Source organism: Hetaerina americana, unplaced genomic scaffold (genome assembly GCF_022747635.1).
Source record: "Hetaerina americana unplaced genomic scaffold, ioHetAmer1.1.p SCAF_12, whole genome shotgun sequence".
Lineage (NCBI taxonomy): Eukaryota > Metazoa > Arthropoda > Insecta > Odonata > Calopterygidae > Hetaerina > Hetaerina americana.
Genome location: NW_027286292.1, coordinates 11,155,799 through 11,179,382, shown reverse-complemented (window position 1 = coordinate 11,179,382; position 23,584 = coordinate 11,155,799). Strand labels below are relative to the sequence as shown.

Below are 23,584 nucleotides of genomic sequence, written 5' to 3'. Positions count from 1 at the left end.
AATTTTGGCAGTAGAGTCCATCGTTAATTATGTCATTAATGCATTTGAAGAAAAGGAATCAGTCTCAGTGACACTATGTGATCTTAGTAAGGCCTTCGACTGTGTTAATCATTCAATATTACTAACAAAGCTAGAATATTATGGTATTAAGGGAGTTGCACTGAAACTAATGAAGTCATATTTGGATGATCGCCACCAATTGGTTGAACTTGATGGCTGTCGGTCTGCAGCTCTTAAAGTAAAATGTGGTGTACCACAGGGCTCTGTGCTTGGCCCAGTACTTTTCATTATCATGATTAATGATTTGCCCTGTAATATGAAACCTAGATCTGTTTTATATGCTGATGACACTACTTTTGTGCAAAAGTGTCAACATCCAGAAGATGCAAAGTTACGATCTAGCGCTACCCAAAAACAGGCTAAGGAATGGTTTGATGTTAATCATTTACAATTAAATACTAACAAAACTCAGCATATTGTGTGCAGTCTTAAATCAAAAACAACTGATATTGAAACTGCTAAAATACTAGGAATTTATATTGATACAAAACTTAATTGGGAGACTCACATCAGTCAGACCTGTAATAAACTTAGTAAAGCTGTTTATATGTTAAGAAAGCTCAACTTTATCATTTCAAATGAGTATCGTTTAACACTTTACCATGCCTTCTTTCAATGTCATTTGAATTATGGTGTTGAGTTATGGGGTCATTCCCCTCATGTTAAACAAATTTTGCTACTGCAAAAGAGAGCTATTCGCTCTCTTGCTAATATACCACCACGTGATTCCTGCAAACCTTTTTTTATTAGGTATAGAATCATGACTGTATTTTGTTTGTATATCTTTAAGGCTCTGATTCATGTGAAAGTTAATCTAGAAACTTACCAATTAAGGTCCAACCTCCATAACTATTCCACAAGAGGTAAATCGAATCTAAATACTACTTATTGTAGATTGTCATCAACTTACAACACATTTCACAATATGAACATACGACTGTATAACTATCTGCCTACTCAGTTGAAATCAGATGGTATCCAGAGTTTCAAGAATAGGGTATATACCTGGTTACTTGCTCACCCACTTTACTCATTGGATGAATTCTTTTGTGACAATCTTCATCACATTTAAGAACTTATGTTTATATATTAAGTAATATTATGATTGACGACATTTAATATGGTTGTACCATTTTTAAAATGAATAAAGTATTATTATTATTATTATTATTATGGTCTGGGCTGCTTGGTTTACACTAATGAGCTATAGTGGTATTGGTTTCCATTGCACGACAACACTGGAAAATCATTGTTGTTGGTGCTACCATTTTGAATTTGGAAAGTAATGGCAACACTATGTTTATTTCCATGTGCATTAGGAAGTCAGTAGCAGCAGCTGAATTTTGATAGGTGGTAATAAATTTACATACCTGTTACCTATACTTAATATATATAATCTGGTAGACACCCCCTACATTGTCTGCTGTGGTTAAACAGGAAGTAGAAATTTTACCCTGAATATGCATGCATACTTAAAATATCTTGTCCCCTTTCATATCCCATGGTATGACAAAATATGGCAATAACCATACTAGAGAGGTTACTCCACAATGACCTCAGCCAAGTCACCAGAAAAATTTGACTGATACCTGTTCCCCAGGAAGATCTGGTAACTAAAAAATTTCACAGCTGGGGCGAAGCTGAGGAGCCCATAGGTGTTACCTGGAATTGGACCAAGGCCTTTGGTCTTTAGCCAAGCTCAGTTTAAATATTTCATTTGTAGTTCAACTGAAACTGGCCTGGAAATTATGTGGAATTATATTTCTGAAACTATATTATAATGAGAATAAACTGAAGTATTTGTATCAACCAGCTAAGTCTAAAAGTCAAGGGGCCAAATTGATCTGGTAATATTACAACCAAGGCAACTGATGTCTGATGACCACAACCAGGTTGGGAAAAATTACATATTCATTTTTCCAATTAAAAATTATAAAACAAATTTGATAATAGAATTAGAAATGCAATGCATTCAAAAACAAAGGTACACAGTACTTTTGTATTATTTTATTTAGATTTCTCATTTTAATTAAAAAAATATATATAGTAAAAATGTGCCAGTAAAAATGGTTTACTGATATGAAATTATAAGAATGTTACCCTTTTTAATATCACATATAAGTAATATCTATTCAACAAAAATAGCACTATTGTTATTAACTTTATATCATTTGTTAAATTAGGTATGGAGAAGAATGGAGAGTAAGCTGGATGTAGCAGGAAACAAATGATAAATTTGAGAATATGGTCAGCAAAGAGAGGAAGTTGCTGTAATAATAATGTAAAATCATGAAATCAAAAAAGGCAGAAAAAGTGAGAGGAGGATATCATGAGAGGTAGTGTTATGATTTTGTGACAGCCATGATATATTGAAGAATGTTGGACAAGTAGGGTAAAGGAAGGAAGAGATTAAAGGATCTGAATGGTGCAGTGACTAATGTACTAGCTTCACACCCTGACTCACGAGGTTTCAGTCTTGGAGGTGATAGGATTTTCAGAGATATCCCAATCTCATATGGTAAAAGAGGTATGGGAAGAACTTGAGGAAGCAATAAAAATCTGTGGGGCATTCATAAAATCAGTTAGATTTGCAGATGACCAAACTTTAGTTTGTCAGTTAGCCAAGGGATTGCAAGCAGTGCTGAGTGAATTGGAAATTCAGCGTGATAGATACGGAATGAGAATAAGTGTAAATAAAACTAAGGTAATCCGGTTTTCAAGAAAGAGAAAAGCTAAGTTAAATATTAAAATAGGAGGGTAAAAACTAGAGGAGGTGGAAAAGATTACTTATCTCCCAAGTGTTTTGGACCAAAATGGTCATAGTGGAGACATAAGTAGAAGAATTATGTCAGGCAAAGAAACTTTCACATAGAGGAGAGAATTAATGATTTGGAGTTTCAGCAAGGATGTTAAGAAAAGGCTTGTTAAAACTATGATATAGAGCATGATTTTGTATGGTGCGGAAACATGGTCTTTAAAGCAGGGTGATAGCCATAGATTGGAGGCTTTTGAAATGTGGAGAAGGATGGAAAAGGCAAAGTGGAATAACAGAAAAACAAACGAGGAAGGGCAAGGCATGGTGAGGAAGGAGAAAGGAATATTGGGAGAAGTCAAAAGGAGGTAAAAAAGATTGATTCAGAAAATTTTGATAGGTGGTAGGATGTTGAAGACTAATAGATGGGAGAACTTTGGGCGAAGGGGAAGGAATAGGATAGATATGTTGGATGCAATGAATGGAGGAAATAAGTACCTGGAATTGGAAATGAGCTTGCTGTAGCGCTCGATTTCAGGTAGTGCTTTTTGTTAAGAGGGGCAAGGAAATGTATTTTTGGATAGTTTTTTGGGCCATGCTCATTCAAAATCTACCCTAATCGGTAGAATACTGATTATAATAGTCCCAATCCCAAATTGCAATGCCATGTGGTATTTCAGGTGAAGTTCACCACCCATCAGATGGGGCATCGGTGAATCCCTTGGCACCTATTATTAAGATGAGGCCGATGCCAGGTTTCTGTCGACCCTGCCTCCATCGCCAACCAAACTACCCTTCTAGTCCAAATGGTGCAAATGAACTTAGCTGTTGGTCAACTCCCAAATACTACCACTACATAGGAAGAGAATAGGCTTTTTAGATTTGTTGATGATAGGCATAAGGAACAAGGAAACTGAAGAATGAAATACTTTCTTTGTTTGGTAGACAAAGAGCACTTGCATAGTATGAAAATGAACTTCAAATGAAAATAGGAAGCAATTACAACTCCACACGATTGATCGTTCAAACTTGCCCTGCATGTCCAAACTCGTCCCATCTTTAGCAAATCTAATAAAACACACAGCAGTAGGAAGGGGAACCACTGAATTGTAACCATCAATAATAAGAGCCAATTTTTCTATGCACACAGAAAATTTATCTTGATAAAAAAATTACTGGCTATGAAAAATATAGGTATAGGCCATTCTCCAAACTGAATACGAAGTAAAAAGTTGGTGAGACTTAAATGACTCCGCGAATTTCTCAAAATAGAGAATTTCCTCTGCCTTTCCTCTTAATTAAAGAAAGCAATGGATGAAATACTACCTACTTTCTTGAAGGGGCAGAAATTTCGTCTAGTGTAGTTCCCTAGATATTTAAGTTTACACATTGTTTGCAATGAAAATGAAATCTTGTCATGACATAGACAATGAGCACGGTTAAAGGAAAATATGAAATAAAATTTGAAAATTTATATATTTTAAAAATCAATATGTTAAGGTTAATCGCTAATGAAAATAACCAAAATATTCTCACCCCATACACTGTCAGGAAAAGTTTGAACGATCCTTTAAGGCAGGATATAAACATCATCATAATTCCTTCTAAACAATTATGATTCCATGGATGAATGAAAGCTGAACATGGGCAATATTCAACTAACTTCAGTTTGCTTTGTGACACCATCTTTTTGAAATTGCGACGCTGACTGATTTGAAAGAGCATGTTTGTTTGTGAGGGGCATATTTACCATCCATTAATATTCAACGGCCCATTGTTACTGAAGTCGGAAAAAGTCACGTGGTTATTCAGTGTAAGGTATAGCGTGAAAGTGTGGCAAACAGAGAGTTTAAACCACCGATTACACAATAGTAACTATTCAAATATGAGGCACCTTGTCATTTATAATCGACTAAGATCGCGTTTCTTAGTACCATTTAGCCGACGATACGTTTATTATTATGTATTAGTGATTATTCTGAAATGAAATTGAAAGCATTGTATGTATGTTTATCGTTGAAGTAAAACAATATAGATAAATTCAAATAGGCCGCTTAGATCCAAACGTAATTTTGATATTTCCCCAAAACAGGTGAGGCGAAAAAAGCAAAGAACTTAAACGGATGGAGCGAATGATTTTTATTTTTTGACAGTTCTGGAATCCTTCGTCGTATTTTTGTTTTCGTCAAAAGCGATTTGTTATGTCACGGATAGGCAAAGATAATGCTTTCGCAATACTCAAGGATATAATATCTTGCACGTTACTGATAGTAGTGTCGTCTGTTGGTATTGTGAAGGTTTGAATCGTGGCAATATTATGTTTTGCTAATGATTATGGACTCAAATATTAAAAAATGGTGTTATTTAGCAAGTTTCAAACTTTGGGACACTCGTGTCATGATTATGCACATCCATGGACACCTTCCTGCACAGAAGCATCAGCATTCATTGGATTCCACGCGGTTTTCGAATGCCTCCGAATTTATACAACCGTTTATATGGTATTTATGAAATATCCATTACTTGTTAAATATTTATTTTCCTGAAGTGTATTGATTTATTATGCAGTAACGAATTTTTGCCTAGGTTTCTTCAGTGTGTTTGTTAGGTAGATCAGTGTGTCGTGAGAAATTAATTAGAATGACAGTGGATAAAAATTGATAGAATGGTAGTTTGTGGAAATAATTGTCTGTATTTCGCAAATGAACATTTTTTTCAGCTTGCCCTCCTTATGCGAGGTAAAATCCCTTCGGTGCTACATATCAAGAAGACAGTTTTGGGAATCCTTCAGTCTTCCGCTTTTTTGACGTCCCACGCATTTTCCTTTATATTAATTGTCTGTGCGATAAGGTAAGCGGCCTAAGTGCTTAACCGAATTTCTGCCTATTTTCATTGTTACATGTTTCGTCTTTTTAATCAGCAATTTTTATCTATTTGTAGAAAAGTATTGGGAAACTTTAATTATCTCACGGTATCATTTTTGCCGGCGTTCATTTCAAGTTTTATTTCAATATTGGTGGAGAGACCATCCAGAAGAAGTTTATTATGTCTCTACGTGGCCAATGTGGTAAGTATAAATGTTTAAATGCTTATTCCTTAATGTCTGTAGTTTACATTCCTGCATTAATATTATTCAGGCATCAGAAACCCTCTTCAGGATGGCGGTTTCCAGAGGTTTGGTCCGAGCTATTCCCAAAGGAGAAGTGCTAATTTTTATGGCGTCAATAGCAGCATTAATGTATTCATACAGAGGAGTTCACAATAGTCGCGATCCCATTTATGCCCTATTACGGTGAGTTAGTTTTTGAATCTACCGTAGTATAAGATTTAGGATTAATCTGGAATTTTTGGAAATCTGACTTACAGTAATGTATGTTGCGATTAATTTTAACCAGAATAGTTGAAGTAATGAAAATCCATGGATTTATCATTATTTCATAAGTATTGAAGCTTGCTCACAAATGAGAGCGGTTGTTTCAACTTCTTTTCATATTGTCAATGCAAGTCAGTGGCAATGTTCTACTCATATTAGATTCTGAAAATGTCTGTGGAAAGTTACAACTAACTTTGATTGTCATAATGACCTATTGCCACAAACTGGAGGTTGCCTCATTTACTTATTTTGTTTTTATATTGCATGTGATTCAATCCCAAGAACTTGTGTATAATTTATGATGCAAAAGATTGAATGTCCCTTTGTATTGTGCGCTTCAAGTTACCGACATTAGACAGAAAACATATTCACTAGAAGTTCATATGCTTGAGTGTTTCCCAGGGGACATGATAATCCTGTGGGTAGAGTGCTGAAGTATTGACTGGATGGCTGGGTTTGATTCAGTGTGACATTTCTGGTAACCATTGGCCCCCCAGCTTTACTTAAACTATGTGATTTTTTGGGGCGAAAAATTTTTTAGAAACCATGTAAGGCACAGGTAAAGAAACTCCACTCCCCTGATGTTTGAATTACACATCTGTCAGGCTTAGTGCTAGGTGAGCTGTCCAATTGTATATGAAACCGATCTTCAAGTGATCATTGTGGTTGTTTCCACTCATAATTTATGATGTCCGTCTTCAGCTATGCAGATGGAGTTTCTATTTAGTCACAAAATTCAAGGTGATCCCAACAAAATTGTCGTTTTTTTTGCCTTGAGTCGGTTAAATATGTTGATAATCTCCTTTCAACCAGGGCAAATTTTCCCATGCCAAATTTTCAAATGCCATGAGACATCTTTGCCTAGGGAGATCTTTCCCAAACTTGACATTTTCAAATGCCTCTTCTACTTAGTAGATGACTTTAAATATTTGATAATGATCGGATTTAGAAACAAATACAAATCTTAATTCAGTTAAGGCCATCATATTCTGGCTGTGGACTGATAATTCAAAAGGATAAAATTTTAAGTTTATGCCTTCACTTCTATATTGTTCAGTCACTGTCCGTAATCCATGTTAATTTAATACATCATGCATATGCATGCATCAAAATTTCAAGTCTGGATGCTTCACAATGTGTGTTTATCATAAGATTATCATGGAAAATTGTATTGTGTACAGTAGTTCAGGCAAAACAGAGTGTTAACCCACTCACCCAGATAATGCAGATACCACCCATGAGGGCCGCCCTGACAAATTTAGGTTCCCCCACTCAAGCTTTCTACATTTACATTCCCCCTTACATTAAGTGCTTCATGCATTGGCACTCTTGCCTCTTCTTGTGGGGATTCTTATTTGTTGACTCCCATTTCTAATGAATCTGCTTATGTGGTCCCTGTCATATGTGTGGGTTCCTCTAGATCAGCGTTTCCCAAACCTTTTCGAGCCATCATATATGGATCCATAAACCTATACTCAACACCCCCAATCGGCAGCTTTAAAATAATAATTAAAATCATTAAACAAAATAACCAAATGAGGAATATTGAATTAATTAAATTAAAAACGATGACTGGTTAAATGTTTTTTTTAATGCAGTAGATGTATTGTTTTCATATCACATTTATGCAAAAGACTTAATACACAACAAAAGGGACTTAGATGAGAGAATACTTTTTACATAATAATAAATTATCAAAACAAATATTTTTAAAAAAGCTTTTTTTGGAAGTTTACATGTCATTTTTTCCCTTAAATTGAGCAATTATAAAACAAACATTTTCAATTTATAAAAATTGAATAACCAATCATGTGTTGTTAAAATTAGTTGAACGATTGGCTACTGATAATAGTTTTTGATGGTCTAGAAGTCATTCAAGGAAATTCTATTGACTAATTTAATAACATATTTCCATCAAATAAAATTTTAATGGGATGGATGGGCTTGATGACCTGATACCAGTTTTCCAACGTCCGGTTTAATGTCACTGAGTGGGAGTCTTAAATCACAGCGTTCACTAACCTGAAGTATTTTTCTCTGCTTGGAAATAAGCTGAATGACTGCACTAAAACCACGATCCACCAAATATGAAGTTGGAAATGTAAGGAGGAGTTTTTTAACCACCATCAATAATGCAGGATAACAATCAGAAACATCCTCCTGCTTCCAAAACTCTTGATAATTTATCTTAAACTTTGGTTTCAATTCAGCGTCATTTTGTAGTCCAATTAATTCTTCCTCTAACACTCCAACTTCCTCAGTATCTATAAACGGCTTTATCTTCGTCTGGAATTTCCAACATAATAATATCCTCAAATCGCTGTGTCATATTTTCATGTAAGGTGGCTAAATGGTCACAAGAGACTCCCAAATCATCATCATCTATACCAACTTGCTCTTCTAGCTTAAGCAGGGAAGGAAATGGATGAATTTCGCGGCGACCTATGTTGCAGTTAAACAAAAGCAACTTTGAAATACACACTGTCACCACAGATTTTGCCTTTATAAGGTTAGTATCATTTCCCTGCAATTGTAAATTCATTTCATTGAACTTTGCAAATAGTTCAGACAAAAATGCAACGTCACTCCTAATCTCATTAAGGTTCTCCCTGAGAAAAGCATCTTTCTCCTCAAAAAACTGCACGACAGTGTCAAATAGATTATAGAAGCAGTTTATACTACTGCCTTTTGATAGCCAACGAACTTTTGTGTGTAGTAACTAACGTCTGAAGTCTTCGTCATTCTCATCACACAACTCACAAAAGAGTTGATCATTTAGAGAGCATGGGCTTTGATTTTGTTAACTGATGTAATTACAATGTTTAAGGACTGGTGAAGGCAATCAATCGGTATTTCAGCCACTAGATATTTTCAGTGAATGACACAATGAACAGCAAAAACATTTGCTACATATTTTCTCAAGTTGCAATATAACCATGATGATGACCGGTCATTGACGGAGCCCTGTCTTTCACAACAGCAAGTATGTTAGAAAGTGAAATTTTTTGTCCCTGAAGAACTGCTCCACAATACAAAATATTGACTCCTCTTTAGTGTCATTTTCTAATTGCCTTGCAAACAGCAACTCTTGAGATAGATTTTCTTCTTTAATAAAGCGTACATTAGTTAGAAGCACAGATTCATTACCTGGCAAAGTTGACTCATGTAACTGTAATGCAAATTCTGTTGTTCTCAGGAGGCCGCACAATATATCTTCCCGATTTTCAGCCATTTCATCTATTCTTTGTTGAACTGAAGTGTTGCTTAAGGGAATAATTTTTATTGTATCATATGGTGGCTTATGCAGAACAGTACTCAGGACTTCCCTAACTGCTGGTGTGACGAGTTCTTCACCAATTTTTTGTGGCTTTCCAGATTTGGCAATTAAGAGTAAAATATTGTATGATGCATGCAAACCATCAGTGAAATGTTTTGAAGCATTACACAACATATTTGAAAGTGTTGGACGATTTTGCAATCTATCACAAAGTGACTAAAAACATGTTCAAGTCTTTTCTGTCTTGTCAGGATGTGCCTTCCTAAAATGTTCAATTAGTCTGGAAGGTTTCATCGCCTCATTTGAAAATACCCGTTTGCATTTTATGCACCTGTGCTTGTTTATAGGTGACTATAAATCTGTACTTAAGATAATCCAGATTATTATGCCTACATTTCTTCTTTGATTAGTCATTTCCTGCCATTCTGTTTTCACAATAAAGTTTTATATATTAAATTTTCTTAAAATAAAATTTAATATATATTAACGAAATAGAGTACACATACAAGTAAATGATTAGACGTGGGTTCATTTTTAAGTAGTTACTTTTAAAAGAAAATTACTGATAATCTTATGAACAAAACAAAATATTTATGTGCTTGCGGCCTAATTTCAATCATTTATTACGTGAGCGCAACTTTAAAAATGATGTGTAGAGAGTTTATGCCAGAGGTCTGAACATCCACTTTTGTTGTCTTTCAGAGAGAAACCAAATACTTGGCTGCAAAGTAAGATCCTCTTGAATTCGATTTATAATACTGGCCCAGTCAGTTTTGGGTGAAATAATATTTTTTTGGCTCCTATTATGTCATTGTGGTCATATTAGTCCATGCAATTCCCTACATTGTATTCATAAGAAAGGCAGCTCAACGGACTGTTGCGGTGAAATTGGCTTTGGTTCAATTTTTGGATACTAGTGTGTGGGTTGATTCAACAAAAGTTTATTCCATAGCAAGGCCACCTTTCCATTTGATGGTATATTATGAAGAGGAATTTTGTGAAGAAGTATGTTTACTACTCAATTTACTTGTGAAGTCGAAATCTTCCCAAAGTTTTCTTTTTATTCAAAAAATATTTGTGAATACCATTGTTTGAAAAAAGCTATGCTTAAAGTAAATGCACAATGTCAGCAAAACTGTGACTTATATCAGTTTACCGGGAATTTATTTAATTGATATCTAGCCGGCAAAGGGAAAGTTCAATCGTTTATATACGAAGTATCAGAGAAAAGATTCTCTTTTTGAACTATCTATTACCATTTCATGAAAACATAAAAAATATACTGGCCGTTTATTTTCATAATATACTTTGCCATCATAAATTAATACAAATACTAATGTAATAGTAAAATTAAGAGAATGATATCATGCGATGAATGAAAAATAACTTACCAGTACAGACTTGATAATATTGTTGGAACCAAATGGTTTGGAAAATGATTATCCTGGTAAATATTTGATGTAAAACCACTAGATCTATTTATCGGATGAGCTGATTCCTTTCTGGATTCACACCGGTTTTAATACATTGAACCTTACTGCCAAAGCACTGTGACAACAAAGTTGTGCCCAAATTAGACCAAATGACATTAAACCCCTTTGAAAGTTTCCCTCATGCGAGAAAGGCTCAAAAATATATTTCAATCGTTCTTACTTTAAAATGGAAGTATGCTGTACTGTAAGGATGCGGGAAACAATGTAAATTTGAAAACCGAAATTTCAAAACGGAGGCAAAAAGAAGGTTATTGAGCCTTCGCAAATATCACATTGTCAGAATCCTCCGGCGTCCCCCTGCGGCCCTCTTTGCCTTTTTCTGCCCCCTTAGACTAGAGCACCACCTCTCGGGGGGCAGTAGCGCCAACTTCGGGAACTACTGCTCTAGATGAAGCAGCTGACGTTTCTTCTTCCTCCTGATTTGCTGGGATAACCATCACCTCTTAGCACATGAAGTGCATTATGATGCATGTGAGAATTTGACGTATTTTAGCAAAAGTGAGCATTTACAGTATGGCAGTGGAATTGTTTGAAACGTTTGTGAAAAGTAAATTTGTTTTTATTCAAGATATGAGGGTTACTATACTTTCCAACTATTTTCCCTGGTTCCCAATTTTAATATGGGATAACTCTGATCATTACTTGATCATTTTTCTTCATCTCTATGGCTTTTGACTTCTAGATGTCTTAATTTTTTCATTTTGCCCTCTTTGGTGCGAAATCCTTTAGATCTCTTTAGGCTCTTTTTTTATTGAGTCTCTGTAGCAAATAGTGTAGTCATGTTTTCAAACAGCAATTAAAAAGGATTTCTTCAGGGAAGCATTCAGCCTCCTGACTCTTACACAATATCAGCTTACCAATACTCACTCTATTCCACCCAGCCATTGGATTGATGTTTGTGTAACCTATTATTACATAAAATTTATCTCGTTTGGATATATTTTTATATACTTGTAAACATTTCATTAATTTTGTGGGAAACAACTTTTCCTTGCTGTGTTCCAAAACATAAATGTTTCCTTGTCTTCTGCCTTCTATGAGACTGATGTTTACAACAACTTTAAAAGACCACTTTCCAAGGGTAGTTATCAATGGTTGCCGCTTGAAAATTTTCATGCTCTCGATCTCTTATCAGCCCTCAGAATGTTTTAAAATTTGATGACATTCTTAGTTAAGTTATCAAAGTCAATAATAAGTCGATATATGATGTTTCGAAGTTTAGTACTTTAACCACAGTGCCAACCAACCTATAAAACTGGTAAAATGAGGAACACCCAGGAATTTGGTGAATGTTGTGGAAAAACAAGTATTTGACTCATTTTATGTGGGGAATGTTGCCCACGTACCATTTTAGAGGATTCAAGTGATGCTAATAATTTGTGTCTAGATGATTTGAGTGAAAATAAGGGCATAAACATTAATTCACTGAGCATTCTTTTGTTTTATGTTCAAAAACAGTTTTAGTTTATGTCCATTTTTGGCCCCTGTTGACATTCTTTTTTACTGTGACCATTTACACAGCAACCATGTTAGTGAAACAGTACATCACTATTTTTTCAGAATATTGGTTTTATTTTCCAAGAAATCATAGTTGATCCAATGGAGGGCCCTCAATCAATAATTTGCAATTACTGGAGTATTTCTGGTCAGGATTGTGGAGCTGTTAATCTTTGCATTTTTTTATCCTTCTAGTATTGCAATTTGATTGCCGACCCTCTCTTGTCATTTCTGGGGCATGTAGTGAACAATTATTAACATGACAAATATTTACCCATGGATAAAGTTATTTGTAGATATGGATTGCCCAGGAAAATTTAATGTTCTCCCGACTATTGGAGGAATATCGTGATGGTTGGATTGGATACATCCTGTTTGAATATTTGCAGAAATTAGTGAACTTAACTAAGAGTAAACCAGTGAATCAGCATATACAATGTTTATTTTGCTAACTTTCCCATTTAAAATACTTCAGCTAGACAATTATTCTGCTGGCTTCCATTTGTTAATTTGCATCTTAGAAATGATTATGAAAAGGTCAAATTTCTAGAGGTTTGCAGCAATTGTCATAAGACACTCATCTGCTACATTTATGTACAAATTCAATACACCTCAAATCCAGGCACAATGTGATGCACTAGAGAGTCTGGATAGTAGGAGACAATGGGAAGGGATGGAAAAGAAAGGATTAAGGCACCAGGAACCAAGGACTAGCAAGAAATTCCACCAGTAATATGCTTCAGTATCACCCTGGGCCACAGGGTCATTCACATCTCATATTGGGGTTTTTTGCCCCTACCTCATACTCCCTATGTATAGTCAGTTCTCTCAAAACTTTCAAGTTGGCCAATGAGGGTTCCATTCCTGAGGAAGGGATCTTCATATACCTGCTACCTCTTCACTTACTCTAGGGACTTGTCATCTTCCTACCAAAATGTTTAATCGGTGCTTGTGCCTTGTTTGTTTTTTGATGCATGCAGTTTATGTAAAATGCAGTGTGGTAGCTTCACATCCAGGTGATGCTGGATTTCAGTTGGGAGGTTCATCCTGAAAGTTAGTTAGGTTTGCCATTTAAGGTACCATTTTATTCAGCATTGATGTACCCAAGAAAAATATATTATCTTTGATATGGACAATGTAATCGTGGATCAATCATAGTAGATGTGCAATCCTTGGATATGTTGATGGTAATTTTACTAATTTGGTGGACAATGTCAATATTAGGAATTATTCCCTGGCTAATGTACATAACATTAAACAAAGGGCCATCTGGCCAAATATCAATGACAGAAGGAAAGAAATATAGTATGTTAACGCTATATTGGAGAAAACCCATGGAATTCAAATTTTGCTGTGAGGAATCTCTATCTTGCCACTATTTGTGAATTCCATTAAGGTGACCTAACACAATGCAATCCGAGGCTGTCCACAAAACTTTCAAGAACTTGAAATTCCTTCCTTTGTTATATGCCTTGGAAAATCTGGAGTTATGACTTAATTAATATACCTTATAAATTATTCTTTTATGTATTCCTCATCTCTATGTTGACAGAGAATAATTCTAGAGTCAAGTAGAAATTCATAAGCCAGCATAATCAACATATTGTCTAAGGAAGGAGGTGAATTGTATGTTTAAAGGGTGCAGTCTTGGGAGTGTTTATTTGGTATGCGATATTGTTTGAATTGGGATAGGTGATCCAATCATTGCTGACCTTGAATGTGTAGAGTGCATCAGGGCTTTGGACAATCACAATCCTGAGCTGTGATTGGTGTAATGTTTGATCCCTTCTCCTAAATTGAGATACTTTGCAAATACAAATTCAATTTAGGGGCAAGATAAAATGGTATTCATGTAGAAGTAAATCGGTTGAGATAATTTGGGTGTTATGTGAGAAGTCAGGATGTTGAAAATTGCCAATTCTCATTTTAGTTTTTATCCATGTTGTTGTATTCTTTCTCATTCAAACATAATGCCTGTCTGAATTTTTGGGTCATTCAACTGAGAGCTTAAAAGAGACATGGTTTACGGTGGGTCTAATTCCTTGTCTCTCTGTGTGGGGTAGGAACTAGGCTCTATGAGATTGCATAGGGGCAGAGAATTCATGAAAAAGAGCAGGGTATCAGATTTTTAACCATCATGCCACCTCTAGTTCTAGCTGGTGTGATATGTACAATATTATAATTAAATCTGGAATAACTTCATTTCCTTGAGGTTGAATTCTATGGGTTGAAGAATGATAGTTTATATTATGAAGTGGCATGGTATTCATTGTATAGCATAAAAAATAGTTGTGAAATATTAGAGGGGTCATTTTTACAAAATAAAATCTTTAGGCATAGAATTTCATGTTCTAGGAATTTCTTCAAAGGACAAACAAACTACAAATTAACTTTGCAGGAAGCTTTATTCACTAATTTTCAAGGTGTATTATTCATTTTTTTCAAAGTAAAAATTATTGGGAAATATTTAGGCATGCCCTAAAATATAATGTTATGAATGCCCATAAAATATAGAAGTATATACTTGAAAGTCAATGAAAACTTGTTAACCAGGAAATAGTAATCTTGTGGTACACATGGTTCAGTTGATAGATTAGCGGAGAAATCTTTTATCTCCTTGATAATACTGCTTAAAAGTATTTAAGAAATAGCTGAGGGTAATCAGAGATGATTATACCCAATAATTAGGTTTACATGATTAAGAGAACCACAGTAATCAACCTGGGGGCTGCTTTGATACTAAGCTTAATGGTGTGCAAGATTCATATATTAACAGGATGTTACACAGATTAAAGTTGCAGAGATGGACAAGATTCTTTTCCTTGTACTGCCTGTCATTTCCAGTGAATATCTGGTCCCCAAAAAGTTACATGGATTGGGCAAAGCTGAGAGCACCCTGAGGAATCACCCAAAATTGAACCCAGCCCTTTAGTCAGTTGCTTTACATTACCTACTGGACTAACACACTTCTTTTCTTATAGTTTCAATTTGAGATACCATATACATTGTATAACACTCTTTCATGGCTTTTTAGTGTTTACTATTAAGTTTTGATTTTCTCAGTAACATCATGACAGTGATGTGTAATTTACAACTGTGCTCTCAGAGCTCTGAGCTCACGCAAACTTTCATCATTTGTTTCACGTCTTATTTCGGTTTGCTGTTTGAAAACAGTATACATGTGAGCCCTTTGCCAGTTTCCAAGTCTGGTGAAGACTCATATGCTTCATGGTGATGAGGTCAGTGGAAAGCATGAGTCCGTTGAGCTCTTGGCTGGCCTAGGTCCTCTTGTGGCCTGATTGCAGTGTCCCTCCCTGTGCACTTTGACTCAAGGAAGTCAAAGAGGACACCAAACAGATTTGCTTACCTTTGTTGCAGTGGTACTGCTGAAAATAACTTGTCTTGGTCACGTTCTCCCTTTAAATGAAGCTTTTTTTGGGGGTTTTCTACCTGAATATATTTTTTATTGAAAAACAACTATATATTTTGCTAGTATATCACACACACAAATCCCAGTGTTAAAATATCAGTTGGTTACAATATTAGGGAAACTAATTCCTCAGTAAAAAAGTCGAATTTAAAATCAATTGGTCATTTTCAATATTTACAGATTTGTTGTTGGTCCATATGAAGAGAAAGGTTTCACTGAGAATAAGGAAATACTTCCTGCAATGAGTAAGGTGTCTTGTAGCAGGAATAAAGGAGCCGAGCCACTCTTAGCAAAAGGAAATACTTTGCCAGCCAGCCATGGTCATCAAAGACAGAGATCAGTTCTTCCATACACATTATTAATTTGTAAAATTTACAAGAACTTAGTGAGGAAGTTGAAAGATGGTGGCAGGCATCCATTGTGTCCACATCCTTCAAGCTGTGTCTATTACTCCATTCAAGTGAGTTACAGTGTATTGTTATGTTTATTACATAATCATCTATTTGTCATTGAATTCAATTGTTACCCCTGTAATTAGGTGTTATTGATAATTACATAGAATGCAAAACAAACTATTCCTCATATTACTATGCTTTTTGTATATTGGTTTTTATTTTAGGAGCATATGAAATTTGACAATAGATACATTTGATGTGATTATTTTCCTTTGTGAAGTAAGTTGATTTAAACTTTCATTTTCTCAATTTTGCATGACATTATTTTTCTTTAGGGTGCAGCTAACTTATTCTCTGTTGGATATAGCCTGCAAGTGTGCCTTACCTTCTTGCTGGGGATTAAGAAGTGGATAAAAGAGCCAAAATCATTGCCAAAGATATTTTTGTCTAAGGATTCATTGAAATTAGGAGCATTTTTGGGAGGATTTTCTGGATTTTTTAGGGTGAGTTGATGAACCTGTAAAGTTACTTCCGTTGTTGGTGGTAATCAGATTATTTTTATGGAATTTCTAGAATATTTATTGGCTCATCACTTTTTGCGTAGGTAGTGACTCCAATAGAAGTGTGAACGAATTTTGATATTACCCTTGCTTAAAAAATCATTTTTTGGATATAGGTTATTACAAAGGCACAAAATTGAACAAAATGTGTTAAAATGAAAAGAATTTTATATTTTGCTTTTCTAAGTAATTTGCTGTGAATTAAAAAATATAATGGCTACCTAATAAATAGGAACAATTGCTTATGGATAAAAGGAATCTCATCTACAGAAGTAGATTCAGTTAATCCTCATTATTTCTACTAATCTGGAAAAATTGGACTTTAAAGTATATTATACCCCAGGTATCATGCCATCGCCTATACCATGGGTTTAGACATTACTGCAGATCTTACTGCCCAACACCGTTGCAGTAAGAAATTCATAGAAAAATAGTGCTACAATGGGATATTAAAGTAAAGGAATCTTTCCTCCTCTAATGATCCTGAGGGGTGTTTTTCCTTTGTGAGAGGGAACAGTCTTGCAAATCATTGCTCCAACTGACTTGAAAAGTAAATTTTTCATGCTGTACAGATATAGCATTCATTCATAAGAAATTAAATTTGATTTAATTAATCATAGAAAATGAATGATGATGAGATGAATGCTATCAAACACTTAAAAAGTTGTTTTGTTCAAGTGACATTGGAATCATCCTATCCCGTGGAGGTAGCATGAGGATAGATTGTGGAAGAAGAAAGTTCCTTCTCAGATTAGTTGGAAAAAATGAGGACTCTAAAGGAAGCAACCAAACCTGCAAATATGAGACTTTAGTTGATTGTTTACATGAATGGTTTGTTCAGAATCCAATTTTAAGAATTTTAATTTAAAATTGCGAACCCTTTTTTTAAACCCTAAAATTACATTGTTTACTGTCTTTTATTTATCTATAAATTATGGATGAAGAATCACATCACAATAGCAATCATTGTGTAAAAGGAAAGTTTCTCATAAAATAACCATGTAAATTATGTAATTCAAATATCACCTAAAAAGTAAAAAAAAAAAACTATAGGCTAACATTAAAATCAAAAGGGGTTAATTTCTTCGTAAATATCCAAAAGGCTTATTAAAAGCTAAAGATATATTCTTCATGTGGCAAATTTTTTTGCTGGATTAAATAAATATGCACTGGAAAAAATAATGAAAAATGGGTGCCACCCCGATTGGTTAAATAGCAGGGTGGGTAATTAATAATCACCCTGGATGGAATCTGTAAGTCACATTATTTACACTTATATGATGACATGAAGGAAGACTTCAAAGGAATATGGTTACAAATTATTTTTTTATGGTAGTTGACATTAAATGCAGGGAGATAGTTGTGTGAACAAACTTTTATTAGTTTTATTTGTTTTTTGCTGCAAATTGCATTTGTTTTGCAATCCCATGTTTTGGGATACAAACACATTAATCAATGAATGAAGATTGATAAATTCTATAATGGCTTACAGGTTAAGAAATAAAATTAATGGAAATTTTGAGAAATACCCACTTAATGGGAAATACCCACCTGATGATGATTCGGATTGCTATGAAATTGTTCAAAGCATTGCTCATTAAGAAAAATGAGTGTCCACATGCTTTTACAATCAGTATTAACTATTAACAGGTTAACCAGAGTAATTTGTTAGTTCACAGTGTTTTGTTTATATTTGGCAGTTATCATCTTGCTGCCTGCGCAAACTGTTCAATGGTGATTCTCCTAGTATGGGTATACCTGCTGGTCTAGTTGCTGGGCTCACATTTTGGGTTTATCCAAATACCACAGTTGCCTTGTACATGTTTTGGAAAATGTTGGAAGTAAGTAATGAAGTAGAAAATTCAAACTTTAAAACTATTCAGAAAGAAAGCCAGTTTTTCATCCTACAGAGTATTCCTGTTTATGTTGCAGTGTTGTAACATTTGATTTTTTAAATTATTTATTTGATTATGTTACTTTAATGTGTTAAGACTGTTTTAAGTATGTCTCATTGGTTGAATAGTATTTTGAAAAATGCCATACCATCCTGACTTATGAGCAAAGCTTAGAGCAAAGTTTTTCAGGGTAATGGATTGAGAATAGTTTTCTTGATAATGATACTGAGTAAGCTACGGCTAAGTATTCTCATCTGCATGCATGCCAATAAAACATGTTGACTAATGAGACAACCTAGTAAAAATAGTTGTTGATTATGAGGCTTCTTACACATATAAATAATAAGCACTTGAAATGATTCCTTAGTTTATATTACCTAATCTATTGACTTAAAGAGGTGGTAATTCGGCTGCTACTATGACATTTCCATTAAATCGAGGCCAATTTGCCAGTCCTATGGAATGCTGTATTTAGACTGCCATGATTAATTAACAGTGAAAAAATCCATATTTTGACTTTTGAAGCATAGTAATTCCATATTAGCATTTTATTTTATTCCTGCAAGTTTTTTGTTTAGGGAATGGTATTGCTTATTTTTCATATCCAGTCGCCGTAATAATGTGTTCCTGTTGTTATTATTATTATGCATGGTCTAATGATTAATTATTTCTGAGAATAGTAATGCATATATGTGGATGAGGCCCCTTCATAAGAATCATTCCAAGTTAGTAAAGGCAGGAAAGTGAGCATGGATAGTTAAATACTATTGCTGAGGGAGACTAAATCTTGGAGTTTTTTTCTTTCATACTTGGTCTATCTATCATGTATAAATTGCCAAGTGGGAGAAGTAGGACATTTGAAGTCTCTTTCATGTTCACATGTCTCATGGTGTCCCCCCTGAGTGAATGCAGATGTGTATCTCACTACCCTCTTGTAAATATGTCTCAGTTATAGAAAATAATGTAGCAAATGATAGCTTTTAATTTTCGAGTGTTTCAGAGTTGCAGTGGAACCTTGTACAATAAGCATAGTTCATTCTACAATCTTTCTCATGAAGCAAAATACTCGTTTTGTGAAATATCTTTTTGCATATAAGTTAATGTATTATACGATAATGCATTACATGCCAAAAAAATTAATTATGCACAAGGTTAATTCAAAGAAAATAATATAGCATTGTTTAGGATCATGTTTATCTTTTCTTCTAACGTGGAATGAAGCAACCTGAAATGTGAACTCTATTTATGAAAACAGAAAAGAGTTTAAATAAATAGTTTATTATTTATGCTACATACCTAATTCCTTTTTACTATAAATATGTCTCGAGACATCTCTATTTGCCGATACTTCATTATTTGGTATAAATATGACTCAGAATGATTGTTAAATAAATTTATGGCATGCATTGCCCCTGCCTTATTAGGGTGATGACTCATATGCATGGTACAATGCAAAAGTTTCCCATCACCTCCACATCTCATTAAGTCTGCTGTTTTGGATTTAACACTTGGCTTGTTAAGTTTCTGAGCGGCAAACAAGCAGGGATTTGATTTTCAAATCGCTGCTTATTTGTGGAAAATAGCAGAATGAGATGGCCTTTTACTCCCTTGAGTCGGGCAATGCATTCTCTTCTACTGTCATATGCACAAATGTTGGTTCCTATGGCATTTTTTTCCTGAAGAGAACGGTCTCATCACAATTAAAAACATGTTATGGCTAGCAGCCCTCAGAATCTACAAGCTTTTTGAAGTCTCCAATAAATTTCTCTGCTGACTTTGATACAGAGCTTGCTGCTTCACCATGCCTCACAGTGCCATGGATGACAGTTTTTGTCGTTAGCTTCTTGAACCATGCACAGCTCACCGTAAATACTTCTCTAACCATTTATGATCCTGACATCTTCTAAACGAGGTCGGCAAAAATCACTTTCCCCTTCTCACAAATTATATTCTCGTAAATACTGTTGCATTGATATTGCTTTTCATTTATCCATATGAGAAGCAACCTGTCAGCATCATTGAGGATATGTAACGGTTGCATAAATGCTATTTTCATTCTCTTGAAGCATCTATCTCCTTAGTCTTGTCCTTTTTCATGAAAAAAATGCAAACTGTTGATGTTGATCCTGTTGATGTGTGCATTAGATCAGCCATGATCCCACCTTGTTCCCAATTTTCAATGATTTTACTTTTCATTTCTATGATTATTTTTATTCCCTCATGGCTGTCTTCTTGTGGATTTTTCTTCCAGGACCTTTCTAAAACTTTACCCGAAATATTATTAAACTTTACACAAAAAATTGCAAATAACATGTCTGAGCACTAGTTTGGAAAAATGTGATCACTAGTGACACTAATATGCTAGCTAAACACAAACTGAAGTAGCAGGTGCACAATCGTTCCAGGAATTCCCCTATCCTCATCAATCATTATGTTAAGCAATTCCTTTTGGGGCCAATATTTTTTCTCGTAATGTGAATTACTCACTCTTTGAGGTACTCATTATGTTAGGATTCACTGTGTATTGTTTATTGTCTTTGTTCACTCAGACAATATTGTTTTTTTCACCAGGTGATGTATAATGCTGGCATTGAGAAAGGACAGCTGCCTAAGATTCCTGGATGTACTATTTTCCTTTATTGCTTTTTTACGGCAGTTCTTTTTCATGCTGCTGTACTTGAACCTCATAACCTTCGTCCATCGTACTGGAAATTCCTAGTTCGACTATCTGGTGGAAGGTTGGTTTTTTAGTACATACACTTCATTTAATTATGCTCACTCTTGCTGCTATATAATTTTATTTATAATTATGTGTGAATGCATCGAACTGATATAGTAATTTTTTATTTCTAGGTTTCAGGACATAAATCGTGATTGCTTAGTAACATATGGAACCAGCAATGCCAAGCTTTACAAGAGCCTCAAACCATTCATATGAAAGTATGAATGTGTGTTTTTTCCTAGTAATACAAAAAACAGGGCAAAAACCAATTTAAAATGTTGATCATTCCAATAATTTTATCTGGGTACATATTTTATAAATTTGTTTAAAATTTTTGAACATGTGGATATATAAGATTAAATTTGGGGTGTTGTAAATGGCCATCAATTATGCTGTGATGCGGATATATATGATATACACTAATGAAGTGCTACTCTTGATACATCACTCATTTCTGTATTTGATGAATTTCAGTCTTTTTAGGCAATCTTTTATTTCTACAAGAGCAAGCCATTTTTCACATCATTATTTTTTAATTAGGGAATGATGCGAATGCTTGTCTGTTTGCTTTCAAGATATTCTCTTGCCTTGCATTCAGGAAGTATTTCATTGAAATATCTGCATTTATTCTTGACTGAAATACCATCTTTACTGATTTTATTTCCATAGAGCCCTGGGCATGTAGCATGTTTTTCTTACCGGACATATTTCCATCACATCTTCGTCTGGCTTTGACCATCCAGGACAAGGTTAACCAAAGTTACCTCAAGGGAATCTGGGGGGCTATTCCATAATACAAATCACCTGGTGATTACTCAGGTTGGGGAACTCAGAGTCACCAGTTAAACCCTTCTCATCAGATGTGATTCTACAATGCATTTTCTAGCCACAGATTGGTCAGAACCCACCTCCTAAATCTCATAGCTTTCAAGGTGTATCAGAAAATGAGTCCCCCCTTGGTTCTCATTTGACTATTTCCTAGTGTGTTGTTTTTTTGTGGAAATGGAGCAACCAAATTAGAATGTGAGGAGAGCAGACTCTTCCAGAAGGGTTATTTGGGGCATGTTGACTTAAGTTAACATGGGTGATGTAAGGGTACTGTGATGCAATTTTCTAAGGTCTTGGAAAAGGCCCTCTGAAAAAAGTGGTAATCTTAATTGGCTGGATTAGGTGTTTGCTAACTAGGCATTATATATATATATATATATATATATATATATATATATATACACACACACACACACACACACACATATATATATACACATACATACATACATACATATATATATATATATATATATATATATATATATATATATATATATATATATATATATATATCTCCTATGATTCAACTAATCTAATGAAAATCTTACTATTTTTTACTTTTTAAATGTGGTATAATAATTCATAATGTAGTACAGTTAGTTTTGAAGCCACCAAGAAATAAATTCAAACTATTTGGTTTGAAAATATTAGGCCACAGTGAAATATTTTTCTTCATATCATTGCACCATTTTAATGAGCTACTGTTTTGCTGTGAAGGCTTCTGCAGTTTGTAGATTGCAGGGACTCAATTCTATTAGTTTTCACCGCATTTATTTGTTCTGTGTTAACAACAGTTATATCAGGATTCCTGGTAGCATCATCAATTTGAAGATGTGGAGAAATGTCGAGAATGCAACAACAAATGTAGACAATGCACCCAAGAGAATGCAGTCTTTATTAATTAAAATCTGATTGCAATAAAAAATATTACTGAAGTTCAGCATATGTTGCATAAACATATGCAGGTAAAATATGGCGAGCAAAAATCATGATGTTTATCAGCATCATAGGTAGCTTGCAAATCAGTGGTACGTTTTGGATGGTCCCAGGCAACTATTGCATATCATCGTAATCTTCCTCAAACATAAATTCATATGCTCTATGCATGTATTCTTTTGTTCTTCATGCTATCAGCATAAATTCTTATGTCCTATGCATTTACTCTTTAGTTCTTCATACTTTCAGCTGTCATATTGTCATCTACCAGCCAAAAACACTATTCTCTACCTTCATCTTCCCTACTTATCCAAGCATTCTTACTTTGATTGTAGACTTTGCACATCAGTATTTTCTCCATAG

The 23,584-nt window shown here is 34.5% G+C and overlaps 1 protein-coding gene across 1 annotated transcript; it reads left to right on the top strand.

Annotated features, from left to right (window-relative positions):
* The first annotated feature begins 4,948 nt into the window (after positions 1–4,948).
* LOC139685862 (transmembrane protein 135-like) lies at positions 4,949–22,647 on the top strand. Its single transcript, XM_071582978.1, has 9 exons — positions 4,949–5,313; positions 5,532–5,662; positions 5,753–5,879; positions 5,950–6,104; positions 16,063–16,342; positions 16,613–16,780; positions 18,538–18,678; positions 21,304–21,470; positions 21,586–22,647. Exons 1-9 carry the CDS (start codon positions 5,167–5,169, stop codon positions 21,668–21,670), a joined length of 1,401 nt encoding a protein of 466 aa, XP_071439079.1. The 5' UTR covers positions 4,949–5,166; the 3' UTR covers positions 21,671–22,647.
* The last annotated feature ends 937 nt before the right edge of the window (positions 22,648–23,584 follow it).